Source organism: Dendropsophus ebraccatus, chromosome 2, assembly GCF_027789765.1.
Source record: "Dendropsophus ebraccatus isolate aDenEbr1 chromosome 2, aDenEbr1.pat, whole genome shotgun sequence".
NCBI classification, from domain to species: domain Eukaryota; kingdom Metazoa; phylum Chordata; class Amphibia; order Anura; family Hylidae; genus Dendropsophus; species Dendropsophus ebraccatus.
The window spans coordinates 198,122,872-198,149,412 of NC_091455.1; the positions used below are offsets into that span (position 1 = coordinate 198,122,872).

Below are 26,541 nucleotides of genomic sequence, written 5' to 3' on the forward strand. Positions count from 1 at the left end.
ATATATCTGGTATTACTGACATTTAGCAGCAGTAATGGGGAGTTATACCTCGCTGATCAGGTTCATAGCGTGCTTTGCATGCAGGAATGTCGGAGTGAGATCCAGGTCCACTGAGGCTTTTCCCTTGATGGCTTCTTCAAAGTCTTTCCGATACAATTTCTGATAATAAAAAAGCATTACTGGGGATAGGTTATGCTATTGATTACAATAAATAGTAGAGGTGAGCGAACCCAAACCCGTCCATACCCGAGCATGCACCTTATGATTAATAGTGACTGAAGAGGTTGGATGCAGCCCTAAGGCTACCTAGAAAACATGTGTGGTGTCCCACTGTGGGTGTTGCTATTCTTTACACCCCTCGTAAAAGTCTGTACTTGCCTGTGATTTTGCTATAGCTGTTGTGTTACTGAAGATGACCACTAGACGTCGTTATAGTGTGTAACTAAGGTCTAGAAGCTGCACGGCTGAAGTATACTAAAGGGTTATTGTTTGTGTACATACCAGATTATGTTGTCCAGTGGGATTTCTCCTTTCTTCTGCCCTATTCTCTCTTTTCTATCCTGTTTCCCTATTGCACTCTTTCCACCCAACCACAACACAGCACACGCGCTGGTTAGGAAGTTAGTCCCTTGGGTGAGGAGGAGTCTTAGCTGAGCTTTGGAGGGCGAAAGGACGCAGCTCAGATAGCTCTTCTCAGTGGTTCTACCTGGGCCCTGGCCCCCTGCCAGGTCCCCTCTACAAGTCAGTTCTTAGTCAGTGCCCTGCATGGGTAGGAAGCAGAACAGACAGCTCACACAACCCTTTTTCTTGAAGCACCAAACATGCTGTATGATGCGCTGCTAAGCCCTTCAGGAGGGGACTAGCCTACAGATCACCTCAACCCACGTCGAGGACAAGGAGTCAGTACAGTGCAGGACAGTCTCCGCAGAAAAGTCAAAGAGCTAGGAACTGATCCGGGTGGAGCAAAGTTACTAGAAAGTCGATGAACTCCATCTCGCAGCGCGGGTGTACTTAGGAAATCCTAACCATTCCGCTCATCCCAGGTAACAGGGTCTGGGGCCTGTGTCACCCATTAGTACGGTTCAGCCAAAGCTAGTGGGCAGAAGACTATAGGAAAGGTCAAAACGCAGGCACAGGTTGATTCTTTTATCATTATTATTATTATTATTAGTAGTAGTAGTAGTAGTAGTAGTAGTAGTAGTATTATTCTACAAGTATTCTTCTAAGCACTCCAACCTCCCGGCAGAGTACATTACTAATTGGGTTGAGACTCTCACCTTATCAAGTGTACTACATCCTACTCAGCACTTATCCCACAGATCTGGTGGTTCTATGTACGTGTATTTATTGGAACTGTATCAAGTGTACCTGAAGATTCATTTTATTACCTGCTACACATTTACAAAGAGTAAAGCAAGTCAACGTTATTACTGGGTCTATGGTTACTGGCTACTACCTGCACAGCACGTACACCGCAACCTTGGGACATTTCCCCTTTCTGTGGGGAGCGGGTCCTACCACTATTCGGGAGTATCATTACACCGCTCTGGACAACTGTGACATGGACCCTACAGCAACCCGATAGGACACCGACCACAGGGGAGAAGGGTACAACTGGCCTTATACTATAAAAGCAGGCGTGCCATCACACCTGTGTGCCCACCAGGCACTGGCGTCACGTGACAAAACCCTAAAGGTCCAACTGTATCTCGGCCATCCACAACAAGTAGTGGCGTCACACTTCCATCTAGCAAGTGACCGGCCATCCCACTGCTACAACATCATCCGGGGGCTCACCACACATGCATACAGCCATAGGCCATAGGCCATAATTTGTATCCATGTTTTCCTAGGGTTTTATCCAACCAGTAATCAAATACTGCACGCTCGTGTTCGGACGGGTTCACGTTCGACTCTAATACATAGTAACTAAAGAGGTAAAATATAGAAAAATAGTTAATTATAGTAATGATTAATGAGGTTGAACAGAGCTAGAGAAACCTGTTTTTTTTTCTTCCAAAACAGTGCCACACCTGTTTAAAGGTTGTGTGTGGTACTGCAGCTCAACCAGCTATAATACCAGCTAAAACCCATGGAAAGGTGTGGTGGCTCTGTTTCTGTAAGAAAGTAGCAATGTACAACCTACACCCTGAGTAGGACAAACTCATTCTGAGGGACGTCACCTGTCGGCTTATTAGAGGATGGTGGATGTTAATCTTCATGGAAACTTTAGTCTTGAAGTGTCAATGTCCTTTGGAAAAGTTTTGACTTGTCATAGAGACATTTTAAAAGTTTTGACCAGTCCGGGTCTGAGTGATCAGACCCATACCAATCGGGCAATAGAGGACCACGCTAACCACGATGCTCTCCCGCCTCTGTGTCACATGATCAGTCGTAACTATAATGGAGTTCTATGGAGCCCGACTGATTATGCTGACACAGAACATGGAGACGATGGGCTGAAAACTCAGACCCGAACCGATAAAAAGTCCTCCCAAAGGACAGTGACACTTTAAAGGGGTTCTCCGGTTCGGGGGTATTTTTAAGCTATGGCCGGGGAGGGGGTGGTTATGGACGGCGGAGGTCACTTACCTCCCCGGTTCCAGTGCCGGGTCCCAGATAGCGCCGCCCGATACACCCGTCCCACGGCCGCTTCCTGGTGTGAGCTGCCGCATGAGACGTGACGTCTCAAAGCAGCTCAGCCATTCAGCGGCCATAGCGGGTGTCCAGCCTCAGCCAATAAATGGCAGCAGCTCACACCAAGAAGCGGCCGAGGGACAGGTGTACCGGGCGGTGCAATCCAGAACCCGGCACTGAAACCGGGGAGGTAAGTGACCTCCCTCGTCCATAACCACCCCCTCCCAGGCCATACCTTAAAAATACCCCCAGGCCGGAGAACCCCTTTAAGTCTTCCCACCTAATAAACCTAACTCATATCCACCATGAACATCCACTCACCTCACTCTGCATTTTTTGCGCCTCCTTTGAAACGTTGTACGATGGAGTGTCCACAAATTCCAGCATGGACCTTCCCTTCGATTTTTCATACTCCTCTCTGTATTTGACCTGCGGAATTTGATAAAATAATTAATTATTCATATACAGTCCCTGAAGGAAGTTCAAACTATACCCCTCCAGGCCTGAATATACCCATATTCTATAAAATTGTATAAATAGTATAATAATATAGTATAAAATAGCCTAGGCCAAACTATACCCCTCCAGGCCAAAATATACCCATATTCTATAAAATATTATAAATAGCATAATAAAATAGAATAAAATAGCCTAGGCCAAACTATACCCTGGGTTGTAAAATAGCCTAGACCAAACTATATCCATCCAGGCCATAATTTATCCATCTAAAGTTGAACAGAGGCACAGTGTACCCTGGGTGTAAAACAGCCTAGGCCATTCTATGCCCTCCGGGCCATAATGTTATCACTTCGCTGGCTTTCTCACCCCTGGCCCAGGCCACAGTATACCCCAGGGCAAATATTTTCATACCCAGGGGTGTAAAATAGCCTAGGCTAGACTATAAACCTGGATACAGTCTAAACTCATACCTTGAGGGTGTAAAACCATCTAGGCCAGACTATATCCCTCCAAGTTATCATGTCACTGGTTTTCTTACTTCTGTCCCAGGCCACAGTATACCCCAGGGGATTTATTCTATACCAGGGGGTGTAACATAGCCTGAGCCAGAATATATTGCTCCAGGCCATAATGTTATAACTTCACTGGTTTTCTCACTTTAACTCTAATTTGTTGGAAAGTCTAAAGATCTTTTTTTTATTATACACAGCTGCTTCCTCTTGTTGGGAAATACAGTACAGTGCTTACATTGAACTGACAGTAGGTGGCGCTGTCCCATCACTGCTGCATCTACACAATTTTTTCGAGCAGGAGGAGGTTTTTATGGGCTATGCAAAATTTTACGGTTGTTGCGCAAAAAATGATCATTAGATGCAAATGCCTTAATACATCTTGCACAATTTACTGCACAATTTATGCCTAAGGCTGGGTTCACACAGCGTTTTCTGCAGTCCGTTTTTTTTTTTCATCTTTTTTGGCCCAAAAAAAAGAAGAAAGAAACAGATGCGTTTTGATCTGTTTTTTGATCCATTTTTTATTGTGGAAGTCAATGAAAAACAGATAAAAAATGAGGCACACAAATGCAGCCGTTTTTTTCATCCACTTTTCATCCGTTTTTTTTTTTTTTTTTTTTTAAACAGATGAAAAAAAGACGGACTGCAAAAAACACAGTGTGAACACAGCCTAAAACAGCTTGGCTAAAAAGCTACGCTAGGGTAGAATTTCACGCAAAAACTGAACATTTTCACATGATAAATCCAATGAAATCGATGAATATATCATAAATATTATGGCACAGATTAATAATAGAGAACCAATAATAATAGAGTACCAACACATTCCATGGCGCTGTACAATGCCGTTCACAGGTAAAGATACCATACAGAGCAAAAAATGTAAAAAAAAAATTACAACATATGAGGAGTTGCCACTCAAACTTACACTCTCCAGATTTTCTAGACATTTATGGGATTTAAGGATGAGTAATTTAGTATTTTATACAGTAAAATCTGACCTGACTCTGCAGGACGGCGTTCTCTTTGTGATGTATTTGTTCGGCTGTATCCAAGGCAAAATGATAAATCCCTTTATTTTCCTCAAATTGTTTCTTATAGGCTTTCTGAAAGTCAAGATATACATACAACCATCAGCCATAACATCAAAGGTACAGACCCACTTATCACAGCACACATGCTGTCGGAACCATACGAGGGATGGGAAGATCTAGAGGGCGTGGTGCCTAGACCTCTAAGCCGGCCCACTCCAATGGCTGCCAGTGGGTGGGGCCTAGATGCAGATGGCATCATAGAGGGGCGGAGCAAAATCCACCCACAATAAAAAGCATTTATCACTGGACCAAGCACCAAGAAATCTATTATAAAGTAAGATATGAAAACTGCAGAATTTAGGCTTTACAGCTCTGTAGAGAAGTCCTCAGCGGCTCAAAACTTTGTAAAGTAAGTGGCAATGCGTACTATGTACACATTGCCACTCACTACAGTACAGGAGAAGGGAAATCCCTGCTCCTCTATGTACATTCCATAGCTTACTACGTAATGTGGGTACAGAAGCAGGGACTCCTTGCTCCTGTACAGAAGAATGGCACGCGTCCTCTCTTACGGGCCGTGCGTGATTACGTAATTTTATCATGCGCCACCTGTAGGAGAAGATCTGCAAGCCACATAGACTACAGGAGGATGAGGCCAAGCAGCGTTGGAACGGAGGACAGGTGAGTGCGATTTATTTTTTAACTTGGACTTTACATCCAAGGAGGGTTATACTGGGGACATCCGAGGGGGCAGTTATACTGGGGGCATCCAAGGGGGAGGGAGAGAGTTATACTGGGGACATCCAAGGGAGAGGGGGAGAGTTATACTGGGGGCATCAAAGGGGAGGGGGAGAGTTATACTGGGGGCATCCAAGGGGGAGGAGTTATACTAGGGGCATCCAAGGGGGAGGAGTTATACTGGGGGCATCCAACGGGGAGGGGGGTTATAGTGGGGGCATCCAAGGGGGAGGAAGGGTTATAGTGGGGGCATCCAAGGGGGAGGGGGGAGTTCTACTGGGGACATCCAAGGGAGAAGGGGAGAGTTATACTGGGGCATCCAAGGTGAGGGGGGAGTTATACTGGGGCATCCAAGGGGGAGGAGTTATACTGGGGGCATCCGGAGGGGCAGTTATACTGGGGGCATCCAAGGGGGAGGGAGAGAGTTATACTGTGAACATCCAAGGGAGAGGGGGAGAGTTATACTGGGGGCATCCAAGGGAGGGGGGGAGTTATACTGGGGGCATCCAAGGGGGATGAGTTATACTGGGGGCATCCAAGGGGGAGGGAGAGAGTTATACTGGGGACATCCAAGGGAGAGGAGGAGAGTTATACTGGGGGCATCCAAGGAGGAGGGGGGTTATAGTGGGGGCATCCAAGGGGGTGGGGGGAGTTATACTGGGGGCATCCTGGATGGGGTAGGGGTTATATACATTACTAGGGGCATCCTGGATGGGGGAGGGGTTATATACATTACTAGGGGCATCCTGGATGGGGGGGGGGGTCATATACATTACTAGGGGCATCCTGGCAGTGAAGGAGTGAACAATAATACTCAGGGCATCCTGAAGGGGTTAAATATAATACTAGGGGCATCCTAGAGGGGGCCTTAAAACTATATAGGGGCACAGAGGGGCCTAACTACTATATGTGCTGGAGCAAGGAACCTAAAAGGGTTCTCTCGCAGATTCTGGAGAAACATTTGGAGAACCTAGCCTGGTTGGAAAAATGAGCGACTGATCAGAGAAGACAGCCCACGTGAGTCACTGGATGTAACTGCACTGATCGGATGCTGTGTAAACCAATTTATCTAAATTTCGAACTATTGCATCAAATCTGTAACCGATGTTCATGTGAATGTACACTAACTGTTCCACTAGAGTTAATTTGCTATCTTACATTAGACTAATGGTGTGTTTACACAGAAAGATTTATCTGATAGATTTTTTAAGCCAAAGCCAGGAACAGACTATAAACAGAGAACAGGTCATAAGGGAAAGACTGAGATTTCTCCTCTTCTCAAATCCATTCCTGGCTTTGGCTTCACAAATCTGTCAGATAAATCTCTCTGTGTAAACACACCATAAGGTTCCTGTGTTAGGTTTTTGGTTTGCCTAACTTTGCTTGACTATAGCCCAGGTCACTCGCCATTCCGCTCAGCATTGGGCGAAGCTTAGAGGGAACATTGGTGACAGTGTCACTGTAAGGTCTCTATACACCATATACCTTTGCACCAAACGTTCCTGTGTATGATGAGGAGGACGAGAGAGAAAACTGAAGGCTGCATAATCGTTTGGCCGTCAGTTATTAAAGGTGTACGGCCAGTTTAAAAGGCAAAGTGAATAACATTGTTTGGCTTGTTACAATGGCACCAGGGTATCAATCTCTCCATGTACTTACATTACTTTGCAGTTTTGTGGCCTTCAGAGCATGTTCCAGGTGGAGCAAGTTTGGCAGGTCTACAGATGTGTCATGTATGATATGTCGGTCTTTCTTATAGTTCACCTGAAAAATACAGTTAAGAGTTAGGGCCCTATTCCACCGGACGATTATCGTTTGCATAATCGTGTACGATTAACGATCTCAAACGACCGCTATTGTGAAAGACCTGAAAACGTTCAGTCATTTCCATGGAACGATAATCGTTACTTATGATCGTAATTGCGATAGTTTCTCTTCGCTATTTATTCGCTATTGCGTTCATATCTATTGCGAACGACCGAACGACGTCTTATTCAATGCGAACAATTTGCGAACGTTTTGCGAGCGAGCAACGATAAAAATAGGTCCAGGTCTTATAAAGCGATCAAAGATTTCTCGTTTGGTCGTTAATCTTTAACTGCATTTCAACTGAACGATTATCGTTTAGTTTCGAACGGTTTAACGATAATCGTCCGGTGGAATAGGGCCCTTAAGCTTAGCTGATGAAGGCCATGCTTGGCCAAAACGTGTCCATACTATGACCTAATACATACTGCACTATAATAAAAGAACATGACAAACTGGTGAGTGACGGGTCTTTTCTATGATAAATTTAAGTTAAAAATAACACTATGAACAGCACCAAACACTATATCGGGCCGATAAATGTGCCCCAGTATATATAATGTATGAGGGATGAATTAATATTATAAATTAATGTAATGTTTCCTACACATAATCCTTAGATGCCGAGGTTCTTCAAAACATCAAGAAGAAAATTCGTTAATGTGAATGTTGTATTTACTTGCAAAAGGGCAAAAAACAATGACGGACTATTTAAGTACAATGACTTCTATTGAATCTCGGAAAGCTCAGGCCATGTGCTCCATGGTGTGCGGTAATAATTACAGTACGTGTATCCTATAAGTTAATGGCTCCATTCACTTATAATAGAATTATATAGCCGGGGCTTCGTTTTCATTAGTCCCTAATTGAGTCCCGCAGTTTGCCAATCGGTAAAATAGAAGAGAAAAAAACTAAACATTTAAGGGCAGAAAAATGATTCGGGTTATTTCTTTTATAATAATACATGAAGGGGTTTGTACGAGGACAGTTGTTGGTGCTTGTTGTATCCGTGCGATTGGCTGTACCCACTTCTTCCAAAACTTAAAAGGTCCTTGACAAACAATGACTCATTGGACTTTTAGAAATTTTTTCCAGCCGTGTAGCAAAGGAAAAATACCAGCTGGATATTGTACAGATGACTTTGCTGGCTAAGGAGAGTGCACTTTAGGGTTGTAAGTGCATCAGAGAAATGGAACATTCACGTTTTCCGAGATGGCATCGGCTTTGGTCTATGGTGCCCAATTTTGATGTGCTCCATAGAGAGGAGCAACTATCTGGTCAAGGGCAGACAATGATTGCCTTCATGTCATGCAAAATGTTATGTTCTATCCATCTGAAGTTGGCTCTTCTATAGTCTCCAATTTTTACTTGGCTTTTTTCTTACTGGTATAAGCAAAAAAAATGTTACGTAAATCATCAACATAGACACAGAGTTTGCAGATAAAACAACGGCAGACCATTAGGGGGAGCTTTGGAGCCTACCAGACTGATTATACCTTTAACCCTTTAATAAAACAGTATGCAATAAGCACCTAAGCCCCCACAATGTTATTAGAGCACCCTATGGCCTTAGTCTCCCGCTCCGTAATCCACAGACCCTACTGAGAGTCCACTGCGCAGGTTAACAATCTAGATTATTGAGCGTGAGAATAAGGCCTATGTCTATGCCAGGATTAAAGGGGTTCTCCAATTAAAAATTATTTGTCCCCTAAAGTAAGGGTACTATTAGATGAAGCAAATTTTAACGATTAACAAATAACGATTAATGATCGCGAACGTGATTGTTTATCGTTAACCATATTACACAGAATGATAGTTGTTAGTTAGCGACCTCCATACCCAAACACACACACCCTTCAGGTCGGCCCCCAGCTCCTTTGTTTTGAATACAGCTACTGGTTGGCACGTGACCAGGGGCTCTGTTCATTTTCTATGGGGCCACCTGACAGTAAACCAAACAGCAAACATTAATGTTTTTACATTGGAAATATGTTTAATTTCACATAATGCATCAGTTTTGACCTAGTTTTCTTAAAGCGGTTGTCCAGGGTTAAAAAGAGCACAGCTGTTTTCTTGCAGAAACAGCACCACCCCTGTCCTCATGTAGTATGTGGTATTACAATTCAGTTCCATTTACTTCACAGGAAATAAGCTGCAAACCCAAAGAGATGACAGGAGTGGTGCTATTTCTAGGAGAAAGTAGCCACGTTTTAATAAGCCTGGACAACCCCCTTTAATAGTACGACCCCATAGATAACAGAAAGATTTTCTTGCACCAATACCCGAAGTAGCAAAGCAACTTATTAGAACATCTTAAACTAATAAAAAATTAGTAATAAACTAATATAGGCCAGAAATACATACATCACTCGCCAGGGCTGTCGCCGCTTGGGCCTGTCTGAAGGCGGCACTATCCAGCGGGTTGTAACAAGGCCTCTTACCCTTCATTTCCTTATCAAACTGTTCCTTGTATTTCACCTGTGAAAAAAGTACCATTTATGACAATAGGTATATGATTTCCAGAAATTAGATAAAAGGCCCCATCTTAACAATATATCCCCATTGTAAATTCTTTTACCAAGCCATGGTCTGTGTGAAGGTAATGTGTTAGTCTACACTTATAGTCTCTGTTTGCATTGGGCACTGTATATACATCAGTGCAGCCATAGAGTATATTGTATAAGCTATAAGTAAGCTCCCCTAGTGGCCACTGTAGGCAACCCATACAGGATAATCCCGGACGAGCCCCCAAAGTAGATCAATATGCCACAAATAAAGTCATTTAATATCTTTTAAAGTATATTGTATTTTCTTGTAAGGGTCTATCACACATATCAGTAGTTTAACAAACAGCTCCATGGGGAGAAGAACCATAACAGCTTTGATGGATCCATTGTGAAGTGGATTCTGAAGACTCCTGAAAAGTATCAATGACGTATAACAATGGTCTCCATTAATTCTAAGGCAGGAATAGCTCTGTAGAGTCTGGGTTTCATGCTTTCGAAAAGCAGTGGAAACCCAATGGCCCTGAGAGTGACGGAAGTGTGATCAGAGCCATAAGATGATCGGCCAAACTGCCAGAAGGTTATCCGAATAATCTATTTGGAATAATCTTTTTGTAAACACTAAACTCTATCAATTTAGTTAGGGGTGAGAAGATGGAGATTTACCTGACTGGTGATCTTTGACATTTCTTTAGCATGTTCGAAATCGGGTCTACCCAAGACCATAGGCTCTTTACACAGATCTCCTTTGGCTTTTTTATAGTCCACCTATATAAAACATGGCACAAGGGTTCCTATTAGAACGTGATAGGAACAGATAACCACTATATAAGCAGGTTTATAGGTGCTGGGTGTGGGATAAGTTACAACAACTAAGACAAGTGAGGCCCATTGTCCTTTAAAGCGACTCTGTACCCACAATCTGACCCCACCTCCAAACTGCTTGTACCTTCGGATAGCTGCTTTTCATCCAAGATCTGTCCTGGGGTCTGTTCGGCAGGTGATGCAGTTATTGTCCTAAAAAACAACTTTTAAACTTGCAGCGCTGTGTAGAACTGGCGTGGCCTAGTGTGTGTGTGCCCTAGGCCTGCAACACCCCTACATCCCTCCTCCCCACCCTCTTCATCATTAGGAATGCCCCAGGAAGGATATCTCCTATTCATCACTTGTCTGAATACTGCACACAGGCCTTAAGGATCCAACACAAGTGCAGAGTGCAGACAAGTTTTGATTAGGAGAAATCCTGTCAGGGGCATTCCTAATGATGAAGAGGGCGGGAAGGAAGAAAAAAAGAGTCAGTGCAAGCCTAGGGCACACAATGTAGGCCACACCAATTTGACACAGGGCTGCAAGTTTAAAAGTTGTTTTTTAGGACAATAGGACAATAACTGCATCACCCGCTGAACGGACCCCAGGACAGATCTTGGATTAAAAGCAGCTATCTGACTGTACAAGCAGTTTGGGGGGGGGGGGGATTGTGGGTACAGAGTCGCTTTGACAATGTGGCGTGAACCAAACAAATGTAGTAAACATAAGGGAACATGTGGTTGAATACCATCTGCGTTGACGCAGGGGGAATAGGTCTGCTCATGATACTGCTAATTGTATTCATGAATTGGATCTATGGGGTTCGGTGATACAGAGGTACATATAACGATAGCGGCCACCAATGTGCGTGACAATCTGCACCATTCCTTTATGTTAATCATCCTGTTTACCACCTATTTAATTGACATTAATTTGTCAATCTGGAATAACTGTACTTGACATCTGGACGTATAGTTTCATTACCGGAGAGCATTGCATTGTTAGTAAGCAGTGTTATAACACAGCAAGCCTCTTACTATTACATCGAATGAAATCACATTACAAATGGAAAGCAACCAGTTGCTCAGTATCTAATGAGGTTCCACCAAGTTTGGGCTGACATTCAGAATTTTGGTCAGTATTTTAAAGGGCTACCCCAGAGGGGAAAAAACATGTTTTTAGATCAATTGGTGTCAGAAAGTTATGCAGAATTGTAAATTACTGCCAGTACTTATCAGCTACTGCTGCCCTGCAGGGAGTGGTATTTTCTTTCCAATCTGACACAGTGCTCTCTGCTGCCACCTTTGCCCGTAATAAGAACTGTTCAGAGCAGGAGAGGTTTTCTATGAGGACTTGCTTCTGGTCCAGACAGTTCCTGTCATGAACAGAGGTGGCAGCAGAGAGCACTGTGTCAGACTGGAAAGAATACACCACTTCCTGCAGGATATACAGCAGCTGGAAGACTGGATATTTTTAAGTAGAAGTAATTACAAATCTGTATAACTTTCTGACACCAGTTATTTTTTCCTGCTGGAGCAACCCTTTAAGCCAAAGCCAGGAATGGAATTGACATAGAAATAATATATATAAAAATATTATGGAAAGATTTGCACTATCCTGACCAAATACTGAGCAAAAAAATATCTGTAAACCCAGCCTAACCCCTTAAAATAGTAAGATAGAATTTAATTAAAGTGATTACATTGCTTATGATCTTTGAAATCTCGGTGGCCTTCTGTATGTCCGGTCTGTCCAGCACCTCGGTGTATTTGTGGATGTCATGGGCATCTTTCTTATAACTCACCTGAAAGAAACACAAATATTATTATCCACATTATAGAGAAAGAAGATGAGGGCACTCACCCGTTGCTTGACTTCTTTATTCACAACTAGTAACATGCAGCCATAGCTGTTTGGCGTGCACTCGTAGGTGAGGACGCCAACCCCCTCCACAGACACGTGACAGCTGTTTCGCACGTCACAGACGCGCTTCTACTGACAAATACCATTATACACCAAAATTGTCTCGCAGATCAAGTAGGACATCGACAGTCAGAATAATTGTGCAAGACAACCATCTAGTTCATCTCCATACAAAAATAAGGTTTGCATTGATGCTTGATTGGAATTTTAAGAAACACTTTGGGTAAAACTAATAAATTCGGGGAGATAATGCAAAACTATGTGATTCTTTAACAGTCTAAAAATGCACCAGATGTATCACAGGGGTTCAAGTTGTTTAGCTCTGTCCACGATGAAATAAATATTATGTGGCGAGGAGGACAAGGCCTGTGTAAACAGAGGGTATATACAGCTAACAAGTACAAAGCAAAGAGCCACACAGGCAAGACAGCAATCGCTCACGATTGATAATGCCTTGTGAAGCTCCAGCAGACAAGGGCCAATCAAAGAGATTGACACTGATAATCAGAAGCACATCATCTTGTCTAAACCCTGTTTAAGTAAGCAAAATGTCTGCCCTCAGTATATTTTAAAATCTATCCCTTTAAATATTCCCTTTAATTCTTATTTCTTCATTAATTGTATTCCCGCTCGGTAAATCTCTCCTGGATGTAACATGTAATTCTATATATAAATATCATGGACAATTATACTTTCCTCTTCCTGCTGGAGAGTGATAGCAGTAAAAATAGCATAATACATTTCTCTCAGTTCCTGCTGATCCATTCACAGTCAATGTTAACACCTCTTCACATCTGACTGGGAGGGAGCGGATGTGCGGCATCACATAATGAATTCTCAGCTAAAACTGATTCACATGTTCACATCCAACAGAGCGATCCCTGCACCGTGCAATGATACCAACATGGATGTAACTATAAAGGTGCATAGGATGAGGTTTCATCAGGGCCCAAATAGTTCCTGTCCAGAAATATGAAGAGGCTGTCTGTCACCTAGGGCAAAGATTCAGTTTGTTGCCCTGATCCTGTATCTAGATTTATAAGGGACTTCTATTAAAAAAAAAAAAAAACTCAATCCTTCCAGTACTTATCAACTGCTGTATGTCCTGCAGGAAGTTGTGTATTCTCTGAAGTCTGACACAGTGCTCTCTGCTGCCACCTCTGTCTGTGTCAGGGACTGTCCAAAGTAGGAGAGATTTTCTATGTGAATTTACTACTGCTCTGAACACTTCCTGACATGGACAGAGGTAGCGGCAGACTGGAAAGAATATGCTACTTACTGCAGGACATTTAGCAGCTGATAAGTACTATAACTGATAAGAAACTATAACTTTCTGACACCAGTTGATTGAATACAAACCTGGTGCAATATTTATTTTTTCCAAAGGTCTTTAACAAACATTTGACTTAGTTTCTCTTCTACAGTCTTGTCGTGTGAGCTCTATTTTCTCTCTACCCTCGCTGTGTATCTCCTCCCTTTCTTTAGCCTATGTGAGCTGTCCTTTAGGGTTTCATCCCCACCCCATCCTGTGTTTTAGCTGGTATATAAGTTTATCACCCTCCTTGCTGCTATCTCAACAACAACAACAAAAAAGTCAGTGTAAAGGTGTCCATAGACCTAAAATAAAGGTCATGCTATAGTCTTTGTGGTACTGCCACATGAATTATAGTCAATGGTAGCCATGTATACTCAGTACTCAGTTCGGCTTATTCTCCAGAAAGTATTGCATTATATTATCAAGGTTTTACATTGAAAGTCCTGACTAAAACCTCTATGAAGCCTCAAACCACAATGAAGTTGGAAGCTTGCATTTGTGCTAAAAGCAATTTATTTTTGGCCATAAGAGTAAATAATTCTGGATGTTTCACCCACTTTAGCCAATTGCTGACATTATGGCCAATATTCCCATCCCGTGGGAGGCTCCTCATCATAGCAACTCAATCCAGGAAGCTTTCAGTGGACAATTGTTGTGCTGATAAAACTTTCAGAAGCCTCTGTTGTAAGGACCCATTTTGTCTCTTTGCACAATTATACATTCAACCATATATTAGACGGTACACTCCGTGAACTTCTCAGTAATTGAGAGTTCTCATACACACAAGATAGCTATCAATGCAGTCAGTAGGACCATCTGCATTGACTACTGGACACCCACAGCAATATCTCTACAGCACCACCACAGGATAAATTAGGTACTACACCATGTCTGTTCATTTCAATGAGTAACCTGTGTAATGCAGGACAGGACATGTCCTCCACAGCAGGGGACGCTCTTTCTAACCACTTTTCATGCAAGCTATATAAGGGTCCCGAACAGGGAACCCCACTCTATTAACCCAGAGCTCTCTAGTAAGGTGTATTGCAATGACCCAGAGCGGGGTACACTGTCCTTTTCTAGCAGGTATAGGTTGGCATCCTGTATATGTACTGTATATACCCCAGCCCGCTGCAGTATGACAATGACTTTTTAGAGAACTTTAATACATGCAGTATGCCGAATCAAGAAGCTCTATATAAATTGAGCTAGAAGGGTCTCTCTGATTTTATACCTATAAAATAGAATATTGTCAGAAGTGATGACTTTCCTCTCCGGCATGTACGGCTGATTGAGTAATTCCCTTTCATTGGTAATTTTTGGCCTGATTAATATACAGCGTACGCCTGATTAGTCACCAAACCTGTCTCCGTCTTCCCTCGCTAATATGTAAATTCATTCAGATTTTTGCTTTAATTAAGTTACAAGAGGAAATGTCTAGATTTTATATATACAGTAAGTCATAGAGAACGTATCATTTATATAGTGACAGGGTACTTGGAGGGTTAAAGTGATTTTACCAACCTGATATCATTGATAGGTCATCAGTGACTGATTGCTGGGGGGGTCTAATCATGACTCCCACCAGAAGATTAAATCATTCACCAATGGGATATCCAAGACAAAAACATATCCCCTATCCACAGGATACTAGCTGATAGGTGGGTGTCTGACTGCTGCAAACCGCTCAAGAGAAAAGAAGATAGTTGTCCCCCGAACTAATAGAGGGGCAAGCCTCAATTTGTGCGTTCACACGTACAGGATCTGCAGCAGATTAGCAGGCGCAGATTTGAAGTTGCAGATTGAAAGCAAATCTGCAGCTTCAAATTTGCGCCATGAAATCTGCTGCATATCCTGTACGTGTGAACGCACCCTAAGGGGGTTATAGATATTTTGAGTTCAGCACTTGAATGAATCGATAGCTTTTCAGGGACAGCGCTGCATCTTAGGAAACCCCTTTAACACCACTCCATTCAAGTGGTTGGCATTATGCATGCTTCCCATACACCATAAGATCACAAGTTTCACTGTTTCGGATAATAGAATCCATGGGAGTCCCAGAGGTCAGATCCCTCCAATCTGACAGTAATTTTATATCTGCTCAATAACAGTTCCGATGGGAACAAAACTGCGAATTACTCACATTGCTCTGGTGTTTGTTGACTTCCATGGCATGTTTGATGTCGGGGGGCTCCAGCATTTGGGCATACGTAGATTTTCCCTTTTCTGCATCATGTTTTTGCTTGTAAAGAACCTGCAAGAAATATCTGTGTCATCCAACTGAGCCATCCATACAGTGATAACTAGTGTTGAGCGGCAATGGTGTTGGGTTCCGCAACGTTCTCCGAACCTGAGCGTTTGGCATTTGACTCCCGGAAGCTGGAGAAGTTGGATGCAGCCCTAGAGAGTCATGGAAAACATTGATACAGCCATAGGTGGTATCCATGTTTTCCTGACAGCCCTAGGGTGGCATCTATCATCACCAGATCGCCGGGAGTCAAATGCCGAGTACTCAGGTTCGGAGAACATTGCCGAACCCAACACTGTTGTCCTTCAACACTATCTAATTTACTGTACCCCACTATATAATACACCCCCCACCATCCGTTTACTGTTCTAGGATGAAATGACACAGTGCAATAATACACAAGACTGTGTATATATAGTAAAATTGTACCACTAGAGTCCATCAAGCGTGATAAACAATATAAAAGACTGTGGGAAAGTGATTTCCCCCGTCAAGCCATCACTTTATACACGTACTTTAAATTTATTTCAATGATGTCATTTTGGTGTGAAATAAGAAATACTGTATCCAATATATGAGTAATTGAATGGCAGCGCGGAACAAAAGACGGGGTAATTTATGGCCAAGAAAATATTAACCTTGCCAAAATATATTTCATTTTTACGATGACAATAAAAAGTGTTTCTTTTATCGATGTAGTTGTCTGTGGTTAATTTTTTTCCCCCTGCAGATGTCTATTCCTGTGAAATGTGACTGCCACATTTTCTTCCAACCTAGTAAATTAATGTAGCATATAGAGGAGAAGACGAGGAGTCGGATTGCAGGCGGCTGAGGAGGAAGCATCTGCCGTCATACATCACAAGGAACCCATTTACCTTGTGTATTCTGGCAGATTAGAGGCTTATCCAAGTTCTTGGTGAACCCAGATACTGATGGTTGAGAGTGCTGTGACCGGGATATCCCAATTTTTAGAAAATACCATGAACACCCATAGCACAGCATGAAGCAGGAGACGGGATGAAGAGCATAAAGAGCAGATGAGGTAAAGTAGTCCGAAAGAACTTGACAATAGACCAGGGATGGGGAACCTTCAGCCCTCCAGCTGTTGCAGAACTATAATTTGTATCATGCCTGGACAGCATGATGAGGACTGTAGTTTTACAACAGCTGGAGGGTCGGAAATTGCCCATCCCTGAAATCGACTAAAGGGGATCTCCATTGTATTAGACAGGAAAAATAACCTGCCTCTTTGCTTTCATCTTTACTAAAGGAGTTGTCCAGAGAGGATGAGACGGCTAAAGCCTTCTGCTCACCGGAGCTGAAACGGTACGTTCCGACATTGGGGTGGGGGGTTACTCTACATGAACTCTACATAATGTCAACTCTTCCTTCTCATCTGCTACTGTTCATTTTCTTTTTGCTAATAGCATATTGTAAAGTCAGTGCATCATTAACCCCTTCTCGTCCATGTCATCTATAGGTAGTGTACAGAATAAATCATTTCCTAGCACAGCATTAACTTGTTCAGTGTTTAGGAAAACTCTTCACTTCCTGCCCTGCTGGTTCTTAATTTCTTCTCCTATTTCCTTGCTTTGCTGCTGCTGTTATTTTTTTCTTTCTGCTCATAGGATATTGCAAACCCAGTGCACCAGTAACCCCTACTATTGTTACTACTCTACTAGCAAACAGCTAAATACTACCCTCCGGTCCTTAAATTAAATGAGTTATGGAGCACAGTGCACTGAGGATGAAGGTATGTAACTTATCATCATCCTCCACGCTGTTCCTGTGCAGTTTTAATGTAGTGCTCTGTCCCGTAAGGCTGTTTGGGCCCCTTCTTGTGATTATCAGTGGTATGGTTTGGCCGGGTGTGGGGCAGTGCTCCCAACAGCTTTACTTACAACAGCTTTACTTTATTTACATTAAAACTGTATGGGAAAAGTTAGTCAAATCTAACCTGCTAATACAACCATACTGCGCTGTCTCTTACCTTCATCCTCAGCACCATTCCCATGCAGTTTTAATGGAGTTCCCTGCCCAGTAAGGCCGTTAGGAGCACTGCCCTTCCTGCCCCAGATTGGCGCTCTGGGCATGGGGCAGGGCTCCAAATGCCTTACCAGGCAGAGTACTACATTAAAACTGCATGGGAATGGTGCTGAGGATGAAGGTAAGAGATATACCTTCGTTCTCAGCGCCCCATGCGCAATAGGGAGCTACCGGCAGGTTAGATTAGTCTAGGCCAGCGGTAGGGAACCTTGGCTCTCCAGCTGTTGCCAAACTACAACTCCCATCATGCCTGAAGTTGTAATTTTGCAAAACCTGGAGAGCCAAGGTTCCCTATCCCTGGTCTAGGCTATTTGGGCTGTATACATATATATATATATATATATATATATATATATATATATATATATATATATATATATATATTCCAAATAGTAAAGTATTTTTAAATAGAATCAAATATTTAAATTACATTTTTTTAAAATTGCAATTGTAAATTATTTAGTGCAAATTTCCAGTAAGTTTTAGTTAACGATTTACATTCACCGCAAGAGAAAATTCTGTTTTCACGCCCTACAAAGGGAATGGTGAAAACAGAACTTATGACATAAGGCCAATAATTCTGCTAAAGCGTAAAGCCTGATTTCTGGGCGTTGTCGTAGAAACTTGGCTAGAAGGATAGTCAGCCGTCTTCTACCACAAAGCTCCTTCTGTCACTGAAAGACAGCATGCGCTTAGTTGACCAACATTGCAAGGTGTTTGCCAGGGTCGAATGCCGCTACTTGACTTGTTGGCCAAGAGTTAAAATAAAATGTAAAATAGTGTCCATTTTAGGCAAACGTTAATATTATCTCAATAATATTTTTTTAGACAATGATTAGTGGTTACATGTATTTGTTTTTTAGTTTATTTTAGGGTGAAAAAAATCCGTCATGGGCCAATACCTCACTCTGAAGCTGTGTCACTTGTTTAGCAAATGCCGTGTCTAATGTGGCTGGCATCATCTTGTACAGGGAGTTGGGTAATTCTTTCTTGCCGGCTTCTTTGTACTTTGTCTAGAAGGAAAAAAAATAACATATGTTTGGTGCGTGGGTTATTTCTGAACACAGTTATTAGTATAACCTCCTCAGGACTTTATTGCAGTAAATGGAAGTAAGGGTCAACTGTTTCAGGGCCTACATCCAGCTGAAAAACATGACTATTCTAAAGAAACTATTTTTGTACATTTCTTTAGTGAAGTTATATAACTTTGTATTACAACTTGATTAAAGAAAAACTTTAAACAAAAAATTTTTTTACACATTTTATACAGTAATACAGTACACGGGCTCTCTGCTGCCACCAATGGCTATTTCGGGAACTGCAGGGCTGCTCAAGCCCAGTTCTTGTCACTTTTTTGGAAGACAGTAACTTTTTTTTTTTATCCTGTACAACAACTTTAATAAATAAATAAAGATAAAGGGACATAAAGAATCTAAATTTGAATTTTACTGCTGTCACTAAAATACTAAGAAGGGCTTAAAATGAACTTGTCACAATCAAAATGCTATCTAATCTATTCATATCATGCTATAGGGCAGGAAGAGCTGGGCAGATTGATATATATCTTTCTGTGCTTTTTGACTGAAATCCCTCCCCTTTCTACTCTTAGGAGTCCAGTAGACAGTACCGCTCAGTGATAAGACCACCCACTGGACTCCTAAAAGTAGAAAGGGAAGGGATTTCAGTCAATAATTTACAGGTTATAAACAATTTTTTCCCACAAAGATATATATTGATCTACTCAGCTTCTTCTTCTCTATAACATGATCCTGATAGGTTAGATAGCATTTTCATGGTGAAGGGTTCCCTTTAAGCATTTACATTATGTGCCCAAAAATTATCGCTATATCTAAATATCATGGAAGAGGAAGTTTAAGGACTGTCCAATAAGGGCAACTTTTATCTGTTCTAAAGGAGCTCGGATGATAGAAAATTAAGTTTTAGGGACATATTACATGGCTGGATCACTATTGTAAGCGAGCTCCAATCGGTGCTCATCTACTGAGCCTATTACACGACTTGATAATCTTGCGGCAAGGGCTGTATATATATATATATATACAGATGTAGCCTGTGTTAACTTGATCACAATGACGCATTTAACTCGACACTCTAATTGACTTAACATACCTCCCTGACACAATTGTTGCGTCAGGGATCATGTTAACCGTGGCTACATATGTACAGTATATATATATATATATATATATATATATATATATATATATATATATATAGTGATGTCCATGCAGCCCTTGCTTTAAAACTGGAAAGTGTCCATGCTCCCTGTGTTCTCCTTGATTCTGCTTGGTCCCCACAGCTAGAGCTTCAGAGCCATCTCTGAAGTGACAGCCCGCTCAACCAATCACTGGCTGCGGTGGTCCCATCTCAGCCAGTGATTGGCTGAGCGGCTTGTCACTTCAGAGATGGCTCTGAAGTTTCAGCGGTGGCTGCAGGGGACTGGGCAGAAGAGAGAAGAACACCGGGAGCATGGACAGGTATGTATAAACTTCATCATTTTTGTACTGATCAGCCATTGGTTGTACATTGATACTACACGTAGCGGTGCCAGCCCAGTGGCGATGATTTTTTGGCAGGAATAAATGACAACGATCAGGTGATAATCAGTTCATCAGCTGATCAGTGTATTTACTACACAGAGCGATAATTCGTACGAACCCGAACCATCGGCATTTGACTCCCGCTGCCTTCCCGCTCCATGGGGAAGGTGGAGACAGCCCAAGTACCGCCTGGAAAACAGGAATACAGCCTATTACCTACCAAATGCCAATGGTTTGGGTTCGTACAAACCTGAACCTCAGCCCTGTTCGATCATCTCTAGAGGACACCAGGCTTTGGGCCTTCCTGTTCATTTATGTTGGGGTGCTATGGCTTGCAGCTATACCGACTGTATCTCATCCCTCTGCTATATACCACTGACTAGCGCTAATGGAAACATGCTGTACATCTGACACAAGATATATTGTCCAACTCTTAAAGTAGAGTATACAATGGTAAGAAGGATCAACGTGTCACAACAGGAGACAATAGCAGAACAGATGAAAGGTTTCCAATTTCTGCTGTCATTGTGAATCGTGGTCACATTCAACCTTCCATGTTTCACCATCGTGTTGTATCCATGGAGCAGGGTTTCATGGGTACAGTAATAAAATTAACCCTGTCTATAGCCATCAAGCCTGGAAATCGATTTCAGGTCCCTGTGTGAGATGTCATTAAAAGGCGGAACAGAGAGATAAGTATTGCCGGGGATATCTGCAGTTGTCGGGAATAAATCAGGAGATCCAGACTGCTGGGGTCACGTGGGCCGTGTAGTCCTGTGTGTAAGCTCATACGTGCCCTGCGGTGGTGAGCAGATGACTACATACATATGTCATCAGGGGCATAGAGTTTTATTGGGAATAAGGCAACTCTTCCTAAAGACACGAATGCCAGTAATCCACAGGGGCTGTAGAAATATGAGGATTTTATATAATCCCCTGTCAACCCAATAGATGATAGATAGATAGATAGATAGATAGATAGATAGATAGATAGATAGATAGATAGGAGATAGATAGATAGATAGATAGATAGATAGATAGATAGATAGATAGATAGAAGATAGATAGATAGATAGATAGATAATAAGTAGATAGATAGATAGATAGATAGATAGATAGATAGATAGATAGATAGATAGATAGGAGATAGATAGATAATAGATATGCTGCATTTACACAGACAGATTTATCTGACGGATCTTTGAAGCCAAAACCAGGAACAGACTATAAACAAGGATCAGGTCATAAAGGAAAGACTGGGATTTATCCTCTTTTCAAATCCATTCCTGGCTTTGGCTTCCAAAATCTGTCAGATAAATCTTTCTGTGTAAACACAACCATAGATAGATAGATAGATAGATAGAAGATAGATAGATAGATAGATAGATAGATAGATAGGAGATAGATAGATAGATAGATAGATAGATAGATAGATAGATAGATAGATCGGAGACAGATAGATAGATAGATAGATAGATAGATAGATAGATAAATAGACAGCAGTCTATTGTCCATTCACTTACATTATAAAGTCAATGGATCGCAACATATCCCTTTTTTGCTGTATATAGTAGCGTAGTTGACTGTGTTTTTGTATACAGTAAAATTAAATATAATGAAATGGATACAATGATAAGTAAACACAAAATGCAACGTCATCCTAGACAATCTTAAAGGAGAAGTCCGAACAAAATGAAAAATACAGCGCAGGCAGGGGGGTGCCGGAACATAGTAAAGAATCTATTCTTACCTGTCCCCGTCCCCCCGCAGTGCCACATTACTGCTCCCAAACTCCTGCCAGACGTTTGCCATGTCATGACCGGGCTCAGGAATGCCGCTCTGCCAGTCAATGACTGGGGGTGGGACACCACAGCAGTTACTGAATGGCTGAGAGAGCCCTTCCCGTCACATCGTGATAACACTAGAACCCAGGCGAAACTGGGTCATCGGGATTCTTTATTATGCTTCTGCACCTTGACAGACATCTCCTTTAACAAGAAATGGGATCAAAACAGAAAGAAGTATCACTGCAGAATCAGACTACACTGGGTTTGTTTGTAGTCTGTTACCGTGGAAACATGTAGATTTGTCCTGATGCTTTCTAACTTCTTCCTATTTCTTTAAATGCTCGATACACTGGAGAAAAGAATATTTTCCACAGCGCTCAAACCCAGTATGACATTGCAGAGTATACAAAGCCGTCAGAGTTGTCAGATGAATCTTACCTCCGATATGGAGTCTGTGACAGCTTTCAGTTTGGCAGTGTCAGGAACAAACTCATTCTTGCCCTTGGATTTTTTATACTCCTCTTTGTAGGTGATCTGTAAAAACAGTCCATCAAGTCAATGTAATCCCAATGAGACAATGGTATTTTAAACACAAAAAAAACATTATTATGAGAAATAATTATGAAAAAACTAAAAAAAAACTTTGATGAATATAGTTTTGCTTACATCACTATAGCGACTTAACTATATTACTAATAACTATTCATTCTTTTTGTATGAGATGGCAATGAGCTCATAACAGATTGCATCCCAGCAACTCTGATCAATACTAAGTGTATGCCGCCTTAAATAAGGGCAGCATAAAATAGTAACAGAAACGCTGAACAGATCGGTGTTTTACTTCCATCAATTTGTTCATCCGTTCTCCTAATATGCAGGAGAATAGGATTCTTGCCACACCCCTCCCCCCTGCCCTCCAGCTGCTAATTGACAGTTGCTGACTATACACAGCATGGATAGAAAACTGCCAATCAGCAGCTGGTGGGCGGAGCTTTCTACTTCTCATGAATATCCAGGACTACTGGGCTCATGCACATAATGGAGAGGACTACTTATTGTCCATGTTATTCTGGAGGATAGTGATCCTGTGATTCTGTTCAGCTTCTCTGTCACTAGTTTATGCTATTCTTAGACAGGACAGCATAAACCTGCTGACAGTGTGTATTTAAGTATTCAATTTGCCTGTAGCACCCCCACAGGTGGCACAGGGTATTACATATTCCTTTATTTAAAATGAGAACTGTCCATGCAATGTACAGACATGTTGGGTTTTCCAGAGCAAAAAACGAATTAAGACGCAGCATTTTTTTAAAAGGTTTAAAGGGGCATGTTTTTGTTTTGTTTTTAATACTGAACATTTTAAAGCTGTCAATTAGGATTAGAAAACCATAGTTGTTTTCTCCCCAAAACAGCGTCACCCCATTCCTCAGGCTATATGTGGTACTGCAACTTGGCTTCATGCATTTTAATGGTACTGAGCTGCAATTCCACACACAAACTGAGAATAAAAGTGGCGCTGGTTATGTAAGAGCAGCTTTTTCCTGGATAACCCCTTCAAGTATATGTAGTATCTGTAACATTCTCCATGCCTCTTTACCCAAAAATCCCTTCCTCCATTATTAGTTGGTTAGACAGGGTAGGGAAATATTAAAGGATTTAAAGGATTTAAAGTTATTTAAAGGAGATATGGTAGGCAATTTAACTGTCTGTGCCTTGATAGTCAAAATATTTGAATCTTTATGGTACATTAGTATTCCTAAGCTTTTTGAGCCATGTTTACTTTGTAACTTAGTCCTGCATTATTCTTTGGCCTGAAGATGGCAGTGTTGTCATTTCTGTCTATGGATAGCATGAAAAGTCATACATAGGCAACAACTATATACAGTAATAATATACATGTCACATAGAAATCAATGCAAATACACTTTGTGAGTCCTCATTAATATTTCTCCTAACCAGAACGCTACTGTATATAAATGGAGCCCTGCTGCCGTTTCCTGCTTAGCAAGTGAATAGGACACGTACTGTACCATGCAGAGAAACTGCCAGAAGGAATTGTGCCCATTCAGTCTGATGATAGGCAGGGGTCCTAGAGCATAGACCCTTCCCAATCATACAACAATAGCATATCCTACAGATCCACCATAATAGAGCCATAGCACGTGAATACTCTTTAACCCCTTTTGTCTCCTTGCATTCCAAAAGGCTTTTTCTTTTTTTTTTTAACTTACTTTTATAACATTGTGTTTTTAGCAGGATGAGTTGTAGAACTTTAAGGGATGGGGAACAGTAATACAATTCCACCATTTTTTATGTAGCACGCTTTATAGTACGCTATGCTATACTATAGTATGCTAATGCTTTATAGTAATATTTGGATATTGCAATTCATTGCTACTTGTACATGTCAAATGCACAGGTATTAGAGATGAGCGAACCTGGAGCATGCTCGAGTCCATCCGAACCCGATCGTTCGGCATTTGATTAGCGGTGGCTGCTGAAGTTGGATGAAGCCCTAAGGCTATGTGGAAAACATGGATATAGTCATTGGCTGTATCCATGTTTTCCAGACAACCTTAGCGCTTTATCCAAATTCAGCAGCCCCCGCTAATCAAATGCCGAACGATCGGGTTCGGATGGACTTGAGCATGCTCGAGGTTCGCTCATCTCTAACAGGCATCTGTTGGGGCATAGCTAAGGTGTACCCTACCAGAGAGATAGAGAGGCTTTACATAGACCCTGGTGCTGTCACTTTGGTAAGTTGTTTGAACATATCTCACTAGCAATATTTCTTCAGTGTAATCTGCTTCATCCCAGCTCAGCTGCAGCCATGTATTTTCATGCCTCTCAATGTGGCTACTGTGTCATGTGATTCATGGTATGACCACCATTCTAGAACACGGTTTCTTGTATAGACAATAGGTTCATCTTTCCTGTTCGGCTGACACCTTCTGAACAACAGTATTATTTCATCATCTATTAGTTTCTTCCTGGCAGATCTTAGTATGTTAGACTGTATGTTAGTGTTAATGGCAGGGATGGGGAACCTTTGACCCTCCAGCTGTTGCAAAACTACAATTCCCATCATGCCTGGGCAGCCAAAGCTTTAGTTTTGGCTGCCCAGGCATGATGGGAATTGTAGTTTTGCAACAGCTGGAGGGCCGAAGGTTCCCCATCCCTGGTTTATGGTATGCTGCTGAAGACATCAAGTCTGTCCTAAGAGATCAGGAAAGTCATTACCTAAGGCAAACCGTGATTTGTAGCTACAGGTAAGTGCACCAAGAGCCATTGAAGTAGGATCATTGGATAGTAGTTAGGATATAATAGCAGCAAACATTTCCTTGAGCTTATGGTAATTGCCAAACTTACAAAAATCCCCTTTTAATCTTTCAGCCAAAGGTCAAGGAGGCGGAGATGTGCTGCTTAAGTGTCACTGCCTGGCACGCCCCCTTGTTCATCCTCATTCCTCAACTCCCACCCTCCCCTATTGATTAACTTTAAGAGCTCTGTTAATCAATCAAGGAAGGGCTGCGAGGTGAGGTTCAGCTGTGGCACTTGAGCAACTCAGCTCCGCCTTCTTGACACTTGAATGAAAAATTAAATGCAGATTTTATGTTTGGCAACCACAATCAGCTCCGGGAAAGGTACAGTTTGCTATTATACCCTAACAGCTATCCAATTCTGTTTGCAGCTCTTAGCATAAAGAAGAGCTGACAGATTCCCTTTAAGAGCTGTATTAGCAGAGTAACCTCTATCCATATTCCCCCAGAAAAGTCAAGTGCGGATACCTTTATTCCAACTTCTTTATCCTATTTTCAGTTGCTCCTTAACATACAGTACAGTACAATGCTGAGCAAATAAACCTAATGGCACATTACATTTCTATTATGTATGTGTTTAGCTCTTGGGGGTATGGTTTCTCCTTGTGGAGACTGCCAGCTGGTATAGGGATATGGTCTTACAGGCAATGCTTCCTGGGAAAATGTATGCAAATTAGCTCTCAGCTAGGAATCCTAGTCAATTCTCAAGACTTTTAATGGGTTGCTCATTGACTTACAAGGTAGCTGACTATAGGTGGCTTTAGCGAGACAGACCTTCCAGTCACATTGGTACAATATAAGCATCTATTCAGCTTTTAATTACTGATGTTGCATTATGTTAATA

General features: G+C 41.9%; 1 protein-coding gene across 4 annotated transcripts in view; it reads right to left on the reverse strand.

Annotated features, from left to right (window-relative positions):
* Positions 1-26,541, reverse strand: part of NEBL (nebulette) — a 143,019-nt gene that overhangs the window by 18,690 nt on the left and 97,788 nt on the right. For 3 of the 4 annotated variants that reach the window (XM_069959038.1, XM_069959039.1, XM_069959036.1), the window contains 10 exons: positions 22,816-22,911; positions 18,932-19,042; positions 15,879-15,989; positions 12,200-12,301; positions 10,357-10,458; positions 9,551-9,664; positions 7,040-7,144; positions 4,610-4,714; positions 2,959-3,066; positions 49-159 (listed from right to left, as the gene is read on the reverse strand). The exons of the other annotated variant lie outside the window; for it this stretch is intronic. In XM_069959038.1, coding sequence (XP_069815139.1) covers positions 49-159; positions 2,959-3,066; positions 4,610-4,714; positions 7,040-7,144; positions 9,551-9,664; positions 10,357-10,458; positions 12,200-12,301; positions 15,879-15,989; positions 18,932-19,042; positions 22,816-22,911 — 1,065 coding nt within the window. The remainder of the gene's footprint in view (positions 1-48; positions 160-2,958; positions 3,067-4,609; positions 4,715-7,039; positions 7,145-9,550; positions 9,665-10,356; positions 10,459-12,199; positions 12,302-15,878; positions 15,990-18,931; positions 19,043-22,815; positions 22,912-26,541) is intronic. 4 annotated transcript variants of the gene reach the window in all.